Here is a 13,082-nt window from a genome sequence, read left to right as displayed (position 1 = left end):
GGAGTTGAATTATTTAAATATTTAAATTAATCAAAAGTATTTGGTTAGAGTATTTCCTTGTTGCATATAAAGTTTGGAGTTATAATAGATTTGATAAGCAGAGATGGTTCGCTCGGTCATGTTTAGTGATCGAGTGTCAGTCTCGGCTTGTTCAGAAAATGGGTCGTGACAAAACTGTCAATCGAAGCTTAGCTGAAGCAGAGTACAGGATTTTAGCAGCTGCTGCTGCAGAAATCACATGGTTCTTAGGACTGCTTAACGAACTGCAGGTCCAGGTTCAGCAATCAGTATCTTTACATTGTGATAGCAAGGCAGCCCTGCAAATAGCTGCTAATCTTATATTCCATGAATGCACTAAGCATATCGAGATCGATTGTCATTTTGTTCGAGAGAAGATCAAGAATGGCCAGTTGGCACCACAATACATCTCTACGAGTTTGCAGTTGGCTCATCTCATAACCAAAGGCTTGGGTTCATCACAACACCACTTCCTTTTGTCCAAGCTTGGTATGCTCAATGTGTTTCAACCCCCCTGTAACAGCCCAGCCAGCTAGTGATATTGTCCGCTCTGGGCCTAGGTGTTTACGAGTTTAAAACGCATCACTAGGGTCTAAGGCTTTTTAACTTATATACCCAGCATTCCTCTTGTGTTTTACCGATGTGGGACTCTGTCTAAATTCTGGGGTGTTACATACACCCCCTCTTATAGACTCGGCGTCCTCGCTGAGGTTTGCCCCACCGCATGGGATTTTCCTAGACTCAGCACTGAGGTTTGCCCCACCTAATCGGGATTTGCCTAAACTCAGTTGAACTCTGACCCACCATCGGCAAGGTTGACACAAGAGTGGCTTTGATACCATCTGTAACAGCGCAGCCCGCTAGTGATATAGTCCGCTCTGGGCCTAGGCCCCCACAGATTTAAAATGCATTACTAGGGTCTAAGGCTTGTTAACTTATATACTCAGCATTCCTATTGTGTTTTGCCGATGTGAGACTCTTTTTAAAGCCTGGAGTATTACCCCCCCCCCCTCCCGCTTGTAGGGGAGTATTGTTATAGAAACTAGACTGAGGTGTATTTGTAGTTAGTTGAGGGACTAAAGTGTAAATAGGAAAAGATGGTTAGTTAGAGTTAGGTTATGTGGTGTATAAAGGGGACCACACTCACGTGTAATAGATAGATGAAATAACACTTTCAGCTCTTCTTCTCCATCTCATTTTGCATCTCCCATTTCTTCTACCCTTCTTCTTCAACATTGCTTGCTTGCATGTGTGTAGAATTTATCAAGTGGGAGCTCAATTTGCAACGAGCTGTTAAATGATAAAAGTTAGCAATTAAACCATACATATGGGCAATAAAAATATTTTGTTAGATGGTTTTGGTTTGGATTATTGTGCCTGATATAAGTAGTTTTTTCAATTAAATCAGTTTTCTTAATCAAAATCAATGTTTGGTAACTGTAAAAATGTCAATTTTTCAAAACAGACTAGCTTCTATTTGATTAGTTAAATCAATTCTTTATCATTACTTTATAAAATAATTAGCATAGTTCTATATATATAAACCAGACCAAACAAGTAACTGCAAATTAAAGAAAAGAAAGGCAAAAGAAATCTCTAGAGCTAGGGTATAATAACGTCGCAAAACTTGGTTATTAATGTTGTACAATTTTATTTATAACCTTACACTACAAAATGGGACATATCACATATACCACTTTTAAAGGGAGTTTCAAGAAGCACCAAAAGAGAGAAACAGGTCGATAATAATATCCCTACAGGCTACAGCCAATACAAACAACAAACAACAACGGCCTAGTATAATCCCGCTAGTGGGGTTTGGGGAGGGTAATATGTACGCAGACCTTATCTCTACCCCGAAGGGTAGAGAGGCTGTTTCCAGGAGACCCTCGGCTCAATGATAAGATTAATTAAGCAAATATTAATACACCTCTAAACGGCAATTTTGGGTCTTAAACTACCCCCAATACTCTAGGACTTACCCTTTAAAAGAATGACATACTTAATTATTATCAGTACAATTTCGAATTTACTCCAAAACCAAAAAGAAATAAATAAGTACTCCCTCCGGTCTAAATTAAGTGATTTTTTGAATGTTTTCACACAGATTAAAAAATTCATCTTTTAGCATTAATTAGCAATGGAATTGACCATATTAACATTTACTATCTCACATAAACACTCCTAACACATATTCTAGCACTATTTACTCCAAGGACAATGTAGGAAAAAAATAATTAATTCATTCTTAAAATCGAAAAAAATCATTTATTTTGGACAGCAAAAAAAAGGCAAAAAAATCACTTATTTTATACGGGAAGGAGTACTACTCTATATTGTATTCATTAATTAGCGTGGCGCTACAATCACTTTGTTCAATAAAAACTTATAAAATAAACTCTTTACTATTTAAATGTATAGCTCCATTTATTTCCTCTTTAGTTTCTCAAGAACTGTCTCACTCTATAGGAAAAAACAACACACACACTCAACTCTCAATCTCCTCCGCCACCACCACCAACCACCAGCCACCGCCATCAACCACCGCTTACCACCGTCATGAAACAACAAGAAAATGCAAAAACGCCTAAAGCTTTTGTTTCATGCTAGTGACCATCTTCACCACCACCATTAGTAGCTAGCTAGCGCCACCGTGTAGGGCGGAGCAAGGAGGAGGAACTCATTATCTCGGTAAGGAATCTCAGAAAATAACTTTAATAAGTAGCATTTTTAGTAGTAAAAGTTTCATTAAAAATACTATACACAAGAACTTTAAGTTTCACATGCATGGTAAATTTTTCAACTAGAGTTAGTGTGAGTTTGAAGCAAAACTCCATCAGCAAACAACAACCTCTTTAATCTTTCACATGCATGTTGTCTCCTAGAGTAAACTTTCAAACACCATTCTACTAGAATCCCATTTCTTGTTTTTCACTGTTTTCTCCATTTCCAAAAAGCTCAATAATGGAGAAGAAAAACCACCATTTTCTCACCTCTTCTTCTTCAGCAACTTTCACTTCATGTTATTTCTTGTTTTTCTTCTTCTTTTGGGTAAGTTTGAGTCCAAAAACAGTAGTTTTAGTTAGCTCTGTTTCATCTGATGGACAAGCCCTGCTTTCTCTTCTTAAAGCAGCTGACCCTTACGCAAAATCATCTTCTTCTGTGCTTTCTTCTTGGAATCCTTTAAGTTCAACTCCATGTTCTTGGCAAGGGATTACTTGTTCTCCTCAAGAAAGAGTTATTTCACTTTCTATCCCAAATACATTCCTCAATCTCTCTTATTTACCCTCTGAACTCTCTGCCCTTTCTTCTCTGCAGCTTCTTAATCTTTCTTCTACTAATATCTCTGGTACTATTCCTCCATCATTTGGTTCTTTCTCTCATCTTAGGCTTTTAGACCTTTCTTCTAATTCTATTTATGGGTCTATTCCCTCAGAACTTGGTGGGCTTACTTCACTTCAATTCTTGTTCTTGAATTCAAATAGATTGACTGGTAAGATCCCGCCTCAGCTTGCTAATCTTTCTTCCCTAGAAATCCTTTGTCTTCAAGATAATCTCCTCAATGGGTCAATTCCATCACAGTTAGGGTCCTTGTTGTCACTCCAGCAGTTTAGGATTGGGGGAAATCCATATTTGACTGGTGAAATTCCTGCACTATTAGGCCTGCTCACCAATCTTACAATGTTTGGTGCCGCGGCCACCGGTCTTTCTGGTGTTATTCCACCCACATTTGGGAATTTGATCAATCTTCAAACACTGGCAATTTATGATACTGAGGTATTCGGTTCGATACCGCCTGAACTTGGGATGATATCAGAGCTGAGGTATTTGTATCTGCATATGAATAAGCTCACTGGTTCAATCCCTCCTCAGTTGGGTAAGTTACAAAAGCTAACTAGCTTGCTTTTATGGGGAAATTCATTAACTGGACCTATTCCGGCTGAGGTTTCGAATTGTTCATCCCTTGTGATTCTTGATGTTTCTGCAAATGAGTTGTCCGGTGAAATTCCCGGTGACTTGGGGAAGCTATCGGTTCTTGAACAACTTCATTTGTCTGATAATGCATTTACTGGTTCTATACCATGGCAGTTAAGTAACTGCACTAGCCTAACAGCTCTTCAGCTAGATAAGAACCAACTATCGGGGCAAATTCCGTGGCAAGTTGGTAAGTTAGAGTACTTGCAGAGTTTTTTCTTGTGGGGGAATTCAGTTTCAGGTACCATTCCAGCTGCTTTTGGAAACTGTACTGAGCTCTATGCGCTAGATCTTTCGAGGAACAAGCTTACCGGATCGATCCCTGAGGAGATATTTAATTTGAAGCAGCTGAGTAAATTGTTGCTTCTTGGGAATTCGTTAACAGGAAGATTGCCTCGGAGTGTTGCGAGATGCCAGTCTCTAGTGAGGTTGAGGCTCGGAGAGAATCAGCTTTCAGGACCAATTCCTAAGGAGATCGGTCAATTGCAGAACCTCGTGTTTCTTGATTTGTACATGAACCATTTCTCTGGTGGCTTGCCTTCTGAAATTTCCAACATTACGGTTCTTGAGCTGTTGGACGTTCACAACAATTACCTAACTGGGGAAATACCAGACGAGATGGGAGAGCTTGTGAATTTAGAGCAGCTTGATCTGAGCAGGAACAGCTTCACTGGTGAGATCCCTTCAAGTTTTGGCAATCTCAGTTACTTGAACAAACTTATTCTCAGCAATAATCTGCTTACTGGTCAAATTCCAAAGTCTTTTAAGAACTTGCAGAAGTTAACTCTACTTGATTTGAGCTCGAATAGTTTTTCTGGTGAGATTCCATCTGAGCTTGGTTATGTCACAAGCTTAACAATCAGTTTGGATTTGAGCTCGAATCGTTTTACTGGTGAACTTCCTGAAACGTTGTCTGGTTTGACACAGTTGCAATCTCTTGATATTTCTCATAATTTGTTGAGTGGAAGGATCATAATTCTTAGCTTCCTGACCAGCCTTACTTCCCTGAATGTTTCGTACAACAATTTCTCGGGGCCGATTCCAGTCACACCGTTCTTTAGAACTCTCAATTCATATTCTTTTCTGGATAATTCAAAGCTCTGTCAATCTATTGATGGTTCTAGTTGTTCTTCACATATAATGGGAAAGAACGGGTTGAAGTCAGCGAAAACCATAGCCTTGGTTGCGGTAATTCTGACTTCTGTAGCCATAGCAGTTGTGGCTACTTGGATTATTGTGACGCGAAACCACATATATGTGTTTCAGAAGTCTCAAGGCATGTCGGCCTTCTCTGTCGGTGCAGAAGATTTTTCCTACCCATGGACTTTCATCCCCTTTCAAAAGTTCAATTTTACCATCGACAACATCTTGGATTGCTTGAAAGATGAAAACATCATTGGAAAGGGCTGTTCAGGTGTTGTTTATAAAGCAGAAATGCCTAATGGCGACGTGATTGCAGTGAAGAAACTTTGGAAAACAAAGAAAGATGAGGAGCCAGTAGATTCTTTTGCTGCAGAAATTCAAATTCTTGGACATATTAGGCATCGGAACATAGTGAAGTTATTGGGATATTGTTCAAATAGGAGCGTTAAGCTTCTACTCTACAACTACATTTCAAATGGCAATCTTCACCAGCTCTTGCAAAGTAACAGAAACTTGGAGTGGGAAATTAGGTATAAAATTGCAGTTGGATCAGCTCAAGGCCTTGCTTATCTGCACCAGGACTGTGTTCCGGCCATTCTTCATAGAGATGTCAAGTGCAATAATATACTGCTCGACTCCAAGTTCGATGCTTATATAGCAGATTTTGGACTCGCAAAGCTAATGAATTCGCCAAACTATCACCACGCAATGTCTAGTGTAGCAGGGTCTTATGGATATATTGCTCCAGGTACATAACTTTTCATCTTCTGCTTCTCATCATAAACGTTGAAATATATTTACCGGCCAGTCCATCAAAGTTACTTAACAAACACGTTGCACTTTGCATGTTGTAAATATATCATGATAATTTTCAAATGTTTGATTTACGAGTCATAGTTCGTTGAGTGTGACACAAATGCTTGTTGACTTTGCAGAATACGGATACACGCTGAATATAACAGAAAAGAGCGATGTCTATAGTTATGGAGTGGTGCTGCTGGAAATACTTAGTGGTCGTAGTGCTGTTGATTCTCAGATAGGTGATGGGCTACACATCGTCGAGTGGGTAAAGAAGAAGATGGGAAGCTTTGAACCAGCTGTTACAGTTCTTGACGCTAAGTTACAAGGTTTAACGGATCAAATGGTGCAAGAAATGCTGCAAACGCTTGGAATAGCGATGTTCTGTGTGAACTCATCGCCGGCTGAAAGACCAACAATGAAAGAAGTGGTGGCACTTTTAATGGAAGTGAAGAGTTCACCTGAAGAATTTGGGAAAACTTCTCAACCTCTAATAAAACAGTCCTCAACTTAAAGCTGATTATTTTTGTTTTATTTTCTGTTTTTTTCTTTGACTAAGAGGAGTAGGAATTAATTTTCTTTAATTCCCAAGATATTAGGTAGCAAGTCAACCTATTGTTGGAAGGAGAGGAAAGCTCTTGTTCCTAGTATTGGATAATGTCTTGGGATTCTCTGTACAGATTTCAGAAACATTGGTGTAGTTCATTTGCTTCTTCATTTCTTCCTATCCATTTTTATGCTGAGATTTTATATTTTAGCTTAAGCTGATTGAAGTTGCATCATATGTGATTTTAATCCACCATAGAGATAAGAGGAATTTTTAAAAGAAAAAAATAAACTAGACAACAAAAAGCAGTAACTCTTAAAACCAAAGATAAATGCTCATGTAATGACACTAATTGTCAAGATTTTTATGATATAATAAGAAATCTTTCTGAAAGCAGCCATGGGCACCTTAGCTCACCCATGTTTTTTTTTTTTTTTTTTTTGGGTTGAAATTTTCAGGCAGGATTTATGGAATAATTCATTGAAGGTATTAAAAGTCAAGATCACATTTTCTGAATCTGTGGAAACAGAGAGAGCACTTCATAATTTGGACACATACTAAACTGTCTGTAAGTTGCCAATATAGAGACAAAGGGGAACACAAATTTCATATTCTGTGAAGGAAAAAGTGGAGTAGAGGGAGCATTTAGACAACTCCCACTATTTGACCTTAAAGTTTCAATACAAACTCACTTACTTTTATATTCCAAACAAATAGTTTGTAATATCCCAAGAAGTGGTTAAAATGATCTTCTGAACCATGCCAAAAGGTGATTACATCACAACCTTTGAACTTGAAATTACCAGCAAAGAAAGCAAAAAATTGTAGCCAATAAAAGATGTTTGATGAATCTTATGAATGCAGGAAATAATATAGTATTTTGTTGGCCAAATAAGAAAAAGCAAATCAAGACATTACATATTTATGTAGGACCAAGTAAGCAAATGAGGGGGAACAAACAGATGTAGACCATGCCTTCATCTCCATTACCCACATGACTTGAAGGATAGGATATATCATATAGTATGTGATATCTGATACTAGTAACTACAACAACAACAACAACAACAACCCAGTGTAATCCCACAAGTGGGGTCTGGGGAGGGTAATATGTACGCAGACCTTACCTCTACCCCGAGGGGCAGAGAGGCTGTTTCCAGGAGACCCTCGGCTCAAAGAGGCAACAAGATACACTATATTAGTACTATCAATAGACTCATAATAAAACAACATAAAGTACCATAAAATCCATAACATAACATAAATACCATACAAAACAAAGTACCAGCAATATAAGAGGTATAGGAAATACGAGAATCTGATACTAGTAACTGCACATAAAAAAAATATATATATATATTAAAATTTCTCTATTTGGAAGAATGGTCTGGTCAAAACCAAATCTAATAAGATCCTGGAATTCAGTTTTAGCTTCTTTGTCAGTTTCTTCCCATCACTTCTTTGATGATGACTCTGTCCATATGCAATGTATATACTTTTTGAAACAAAAAGGTGTAGCAATAATTAGTAGAAGAAGCTATATTAAATGTCAAACAATTCCCAAATTGCAACTAAGTTTGAAAAAATTATTATTGCCAGTTTTTGCTCTCAGCACCAAACATATTTTGCTTCATACCAAGTACATTCAATTAACCTTGCTACAATTTTGGTTAGGAGTGCTCTACCATGTTAGAGAGCATGTAACGCGGACTCGAATTAGTCGAGCTTTGCGGTGTTGTTAAACCAAAGAAGAAGAAAAAATGTTGCTTTTAATATAATTACCTCTTTTTCTTCACGAGAGATGTAATTTTAAGAACAAAATGTTCAAAAAAACTGTCCAGTCTGGAAGAACAATATAACTTAATAGTAGAAAGAAGCAGAAAGAAAGTTAAGGAGTATATTTCTTATCTTTTCAAGATTTTATCACTTCAAATGATCAGACTAAGCTTTCCCTTCGTCTCATTTCCTTAGCTAACGGTGAGGCGAATCTCTAAAAATGGGGTGAATTATTATAAAATCTTCCTTTCTTCTCTTTTATTCTATTAGTTAGCTTGGATTGAGAAAGCACTTAACCCTATGTGCATGAAGCCAGTCAGTGGTAGCCTAAGAGCAAGTCAAAACTACGGGATATTAGTTAGCTTGGATTGAGAAAGCACTTAACCCTATGTGCATGAAGCCAGTCAGTGGTAGCCTAAGAGCAAGTCAAAACTACGGGAACTAGCTTCGCCATGGGCTTCGCATTATACATCAGAAAGTTTCTCCATCACCACTAGAATACAAGCTCAAGGAGTAATTGTAACACAAAAGTATCAATACATAACAGCAACTGGTAACTGGAACACAACTAGAGATAAGCCTCAGAAAAAGTAAAAATTGCAGAAATACTATAAACATTGGAAGTTACGGTATCAATAGAGAGATAGGTAATGCAACCAAGATTGCCCAAAAAGAAATGATTGGCACATTGAAATTTGAATGTACCAAACTATTTCAAGAACTTAAAAATTAGAACAAGCAGTGGGCACCTATGTATACAAATAGGTGGTACAACATTATTCATATTATTTAACTACTTGGGAAATAGACTTCAATATGTTGATAGCAACTTTGAGATATTCTAAAAAGAAACGAACATCCGTCTTCATCGTTAATATAAATTCACTTGCTCAATTTGGCAAAGAAAGGAAGAGGTTCAAATATCAAGGTCAATGATAAACATGTTTTAGGACTTTACTTAAAAGCATAACTGGCAAGCTGAATGCAGTTATTAAGATTTAGCGAGACAGAAGACAAGTGCCTTGGCCCGACTTCACAGGTTAAAATTTGAGTAGGTACAAGTAGCTTGTAGAGTAGAAATTGTTGAGCTCCTATGGTTATGCTGAAGGCTCTTCCCATATTTTATGACGCCAACATTAACCCTGAAAAAAAAAAGATTATCATTTATCAGCTCATCCATAGCACAATGCACAAATGTGGAAAATCTTTGTTGCATCTGATTCTCCAGGACAAACACATGTGACAGGCTTTTGCAGTTCTTACTAGAAATAATATAATTCAGGTCAGGTAGTTTGCTATTTTTTTCGTTATAGTTTTGCTAGTTTTTAATGCCAAGATACCTACCAAGAATCAGTAAATCAGACACCAATAAGGATTCTAGTTAAAACAGATACAGTTATACATTTAAAATGAATATATCAGTCCCAAGGAAGCTCAGTTCAACAGAGCCAACCGCAGATCACCAGAGGCCAAAAGTAGGAGAATATGGTGAATTCTGCTCCTAGTAATTCACATAATCATTTTGAGCCAAGATAGAGAGGAAGAATATAGCATTCTTCATTAGAAAGCAAGCATACCTATTCAAATTGCTTAAGCACTCATGTATTTAATTTTTAATTTTGATAATCCTGTATTGCATACATTTAATATAAGTACCCAGTAAGCCATGTTGCTCGGACTCTCCGAAAATGTGGCCGGATACGTGTCGGATCCTCCAAAAGTAGTGCATTTTAGAAGGATCCGACACGGGTGCGGCTACATTTTGGAGAGTCCACGCAACATAGCCAGTAAGTGCATGGTCAATGAATGGTCAGGTTCTGTCTATTGCATTGTCTGCTAGTTCGCCTTTTTTGAATGAAGTGCCGAGGAGTTGTTCTACATGCAACTAATGATTTCTTGACGCATCTGGTGAAATGAAATTGAAGCCGTAGTCTTGTAAGACAGTTTCAGACGATAAAGACATGCCTACTTCCATCCGACAATGATCTTTTCAACTATAACCAACTCCAACCAATACAGCAAGATTGGTCATCTACCCACTACCACATACAGTAAACATCTTCTAACTGGGGCTTTCGCAAACACTAACGAAGGCAAGAAGAGGTTTATGGAAGTGCATTAGCAGACTATGGGAAGAATTTTTAGATTATACTAAATTGGAAGTTAGAAATGGACAAAGAATCAAGTTTCAGACAAACTTATGGACAGAGGATGAGTGTCTGAAATCTAGATTCCCTAATTTGTTCTATTTTCTGTTAACAGGGATGCTACCATCTCTGATTTCTACTCAGATACAGGTTGGCAGCTGGTTCTCAGAAGGAATTTGGATGATTAGGAAGTTGAGGATGTTTGCTAATTGCTGCAGCTAGTAGGACAGGTTGCAATTGATCATAACAAGGTGGATTCTTTGATTTGGACTGTCAGCAAGAATAATACTTTCTCAGTGAAAAGTTGTTACAAAAGGTTGATAGAACAGTCAAATCACAGAGATAATAACTGGCCTTGGAAGATTATTTGGAAAACCAAAGCTCCAGTTAAGGTAGCTTGCTTTGGGTGGATAGCAGCCTGCGGAGCTTGTTTGACTCAGGATACTTTGCAGAAAAGAGGCTTCAACCTGTGCAATAGGTGTTATCTATGTGAAGAAGAGCAAGAATCAGTGACCCAACTCCTTTCATTGCGATAAGAGGGGGTTGCTAAGATGGTAAGCACCCCCCACCTACAACCCCAGGGTCGTGGGTTCGAGTAACCAAAGGAGCAATAGCTCCAACAAAGGGATCAAATGGGGAGGGGAATAAAAAAAATGCTAAAAAAAAAATCTCCTTCATTGCAGAGTATCTGGGCTATGCTGGGATCTATTTTTTAGCATCTGTGGTGTTTCTTGGGTGATGCCTCAACCCGTGAGGGGCTTATTAGAAGCTTGGCAATCTCATAGAGTACCTAGAAGGCTGAAACACGTGTGGAGAACCATTCCATTGTGCATTTTATGGACCTTATGGCTGGAAAGAAACAACGCTTGCTTTGAAGGGCATAGAAATCACATTATTAGAATTAAGAATATATGTCTTCATAATCTGTAACTTTTGGTGCAAATGTAGTCAGTTAGGAAATCTGAGTCATTATATGGAATTTCTGGAGGTGTTAAAGGGGGAAACCAGTTTACTGATGCTGTAATTTGGGATGTTTTCTGTATCTTTTTGTACCATCTTGGTACCTTATAAATAAATTCTTACCTTATCAGAAAAAAATCAGATGCTTCATTTTTAGTAGGAAAGGTTTTACCAAACTTTAAGTTCTGTCCATACTATTGTCAGTTAGGTCTATTAATAAAAAAATGTTTACACTTGCTATAAGTTGTGAGCTTTAGTTGAGAGTGGAGCAGACTCTTGTCAAAATTGACAATCAATCAAATGAAGCATGTTCAAAGAAGAAAGTTCCTCCACTTCTATATACAGATGGTAAATACAACTTCTTTTTTTGGTATGTAGAGATAGTACATACAAATTGGTGGAATATAAGCAACATTCCATGATATGAACTAGAGCTTGTATCCTAACTCATAACAGCTTCGTAAAATTACTCTATATCAAATTCATAGTGAATAGGAATATTAATGCAAATTAATCTACCGGAAAAAATGCCTCAGAAAAGCACATCTTACAACATAACAATCAGACTACAAAATCTTTTAATTCAAGCTAACAAGTCAGACACAATTATACAGTTAAACTTGATTCCAATCATAAGCATTTGCATGGCATGTAAGTTATTAGTATACATGATCAAATAAATTAAAATTTTGAAAAAATAAAACATACCATTCACTCATTCAATTGCTCAAGCTCAGCCTTCAATTGCTCAATCTTAAGCCCCATAGACCTCTGAATCACTCCTTTTTCACTCTCTGATAGCTTTTCCAACAACCCATAATACAAGTCAAGAACTTCCTTAACAGCAGCACGTGCACATTCAGCTTCTTCGTTAAAATACACAGTCTCTTTGGATTCCATAGCTGATTCTATCTCCTCTCTTGCCTCTGCAAACTTGAGGTTAATTTTATCAACTTCTTTATCAGTGCCAACACTGTATTTCCTTACATTCTGCGAAATTATGAACTGGGTCGATAAATTTGACCTCGTTGGACCAAGAAAATGTCTGGTCTTTGTGGGGTTTAAGGATGTAATTGGGTCAGATGTAAGAGTTGTTAAGGAGAAAGAAGATTTGGGTATCGTTGATTTCTCAAAAGGGTGTCTGAAAAGCGATTTACAGAGAGAGATTGATGAACGTCGATGCATTTTGACTGAGAGAGCGAGCAAGAACGCAAAGGAAAATGAAAAAAAACCCTTTGCGTTGCTGTTCTTGATGGGTAACTAAACCCCGATCTAGTGCTTTTTAATGGGCTGAAAAAGAATTTGGGCCGTGACCCGGAAGCTGAGCAAGAAAGGCCCATGTTGCCACTTACAATTTTGAGAAATTTATAATTTTTAGCCACTCCCAATAATAATGATAATAGCTGATAAATGTATATTTTTTGTATAAAGGTGTATTATATACATATAATATATGGAGTATATTTTATGTAACTTTTTGCCAGGGAATGCGATTAGTTTGGCCCGACCGGCCAATTTTGAATTTTGCCATGCATTTTTTGGAAATAATGTTGTAATCTTGGTAAGGTTCGGACAGTATTTTGTTACCCATTGGCCACTCGATTAAAATTATTTACATCCGTTAGTCAATATACATAAATTATACACTAATTACACATTTATTGGCTATTTATTTGGGTGGACGACTATACAATGTAAAACTCCAAAAATCTATTTAT

At 37.5% G+C, this 13,082-nt stretch overlaps 2 protein-coding genes across 2 annotated transcripts; one reads left to right on the top strand and one right to left on the bottom strand.

The window, feature by feature from the left end:
* The first annotated feature begins 2,458 nt into the window (after positions 1–2,458).
* On the top strand, positions 2,459–6,661 carry LOC107777731 (uncharacterized). Its single transcript, XM_016597862.2, has 2 exons — positions 2,459–5,884; positions 6,072–6,661. Exons 1-2 carry the CDS (start codon positions 2,983–2,985, stop codon positions 6,446–6,448), a joined length of 3,279 nt encoding a protein of 1,092 aa, XP_016453348.1. The 5' UTR covers positions 2,459–2,982; the 3' UTR covers positions 6,449–6,661.
* A 2,352-nt stretch (positions 6,662–9,013) lies between these two features.
* LOC107777730 (embryogenesis-like protein) lies at positions 9,014–12,612 on the bottom strand. The gene is made up of 2 exons (XM_016597861.2): positions 12,073–12,612; positions 9,014–9,399 (listed from the first exon to the last, which is right to left on the bottom strand). The coding sequence occupies exon 1, from the start codon at positions 12,547–12,549 to the stop codon at positions 12,076–12,078; it is 474 nt and encodes a 157-aa protein (XP_016453347.2). The 5' UTR covers positions 12,550–12,612; the 3' UTR covers positions 9,014–9,399; positions 12,073–12,075.
* Between the last annotated feature and the right edge of the window lie 470 nt (positions 12,613–13,082).

This window comes from Nicotiana tabacum, chromosome 16 (assembly GCF_000715075.1).
Source record: "Nicotiana tabacum cultivar K326 chromosome 16, ASM71507v2, whole genome shotgun sequence".
Lineage (NCBI taxonomy): Eukaryota > Viridiplantae > Streptophyta > Magnoliopsida > Solanales > Solanaceae > Nicotiana > Nicotiana tabacum.
Note: the sequence above shows the minus strand (reverse complement) of the source record. Positions and strands in the feature narration are given on the sequence as shown.

Excerpts from the sequence above, each read along its gene's own strand:
- LOC107777731 (XM_016597862.2), top strand. The coding sequence starts at position 2,983 with ATGGAGAAGAAAAACCACCATTTTCTCACCTCTTCTTCTTCAGCAACT. Across the intron at positions 5,885-6,071 it reads TTATGGATATATTGCTCCAG|AATACGGATACACGCTGAAT; the intron begins GTACATAACTTT and ends TTGACTTTGCAG.
- LOC107777730 (XM_016597861.2), bottom strand. The coding sequence starts at position 12,549 with ATGCATCGACGTTCATCAATCTCTCTCTGTAAATCGCTTTTCAGACAC.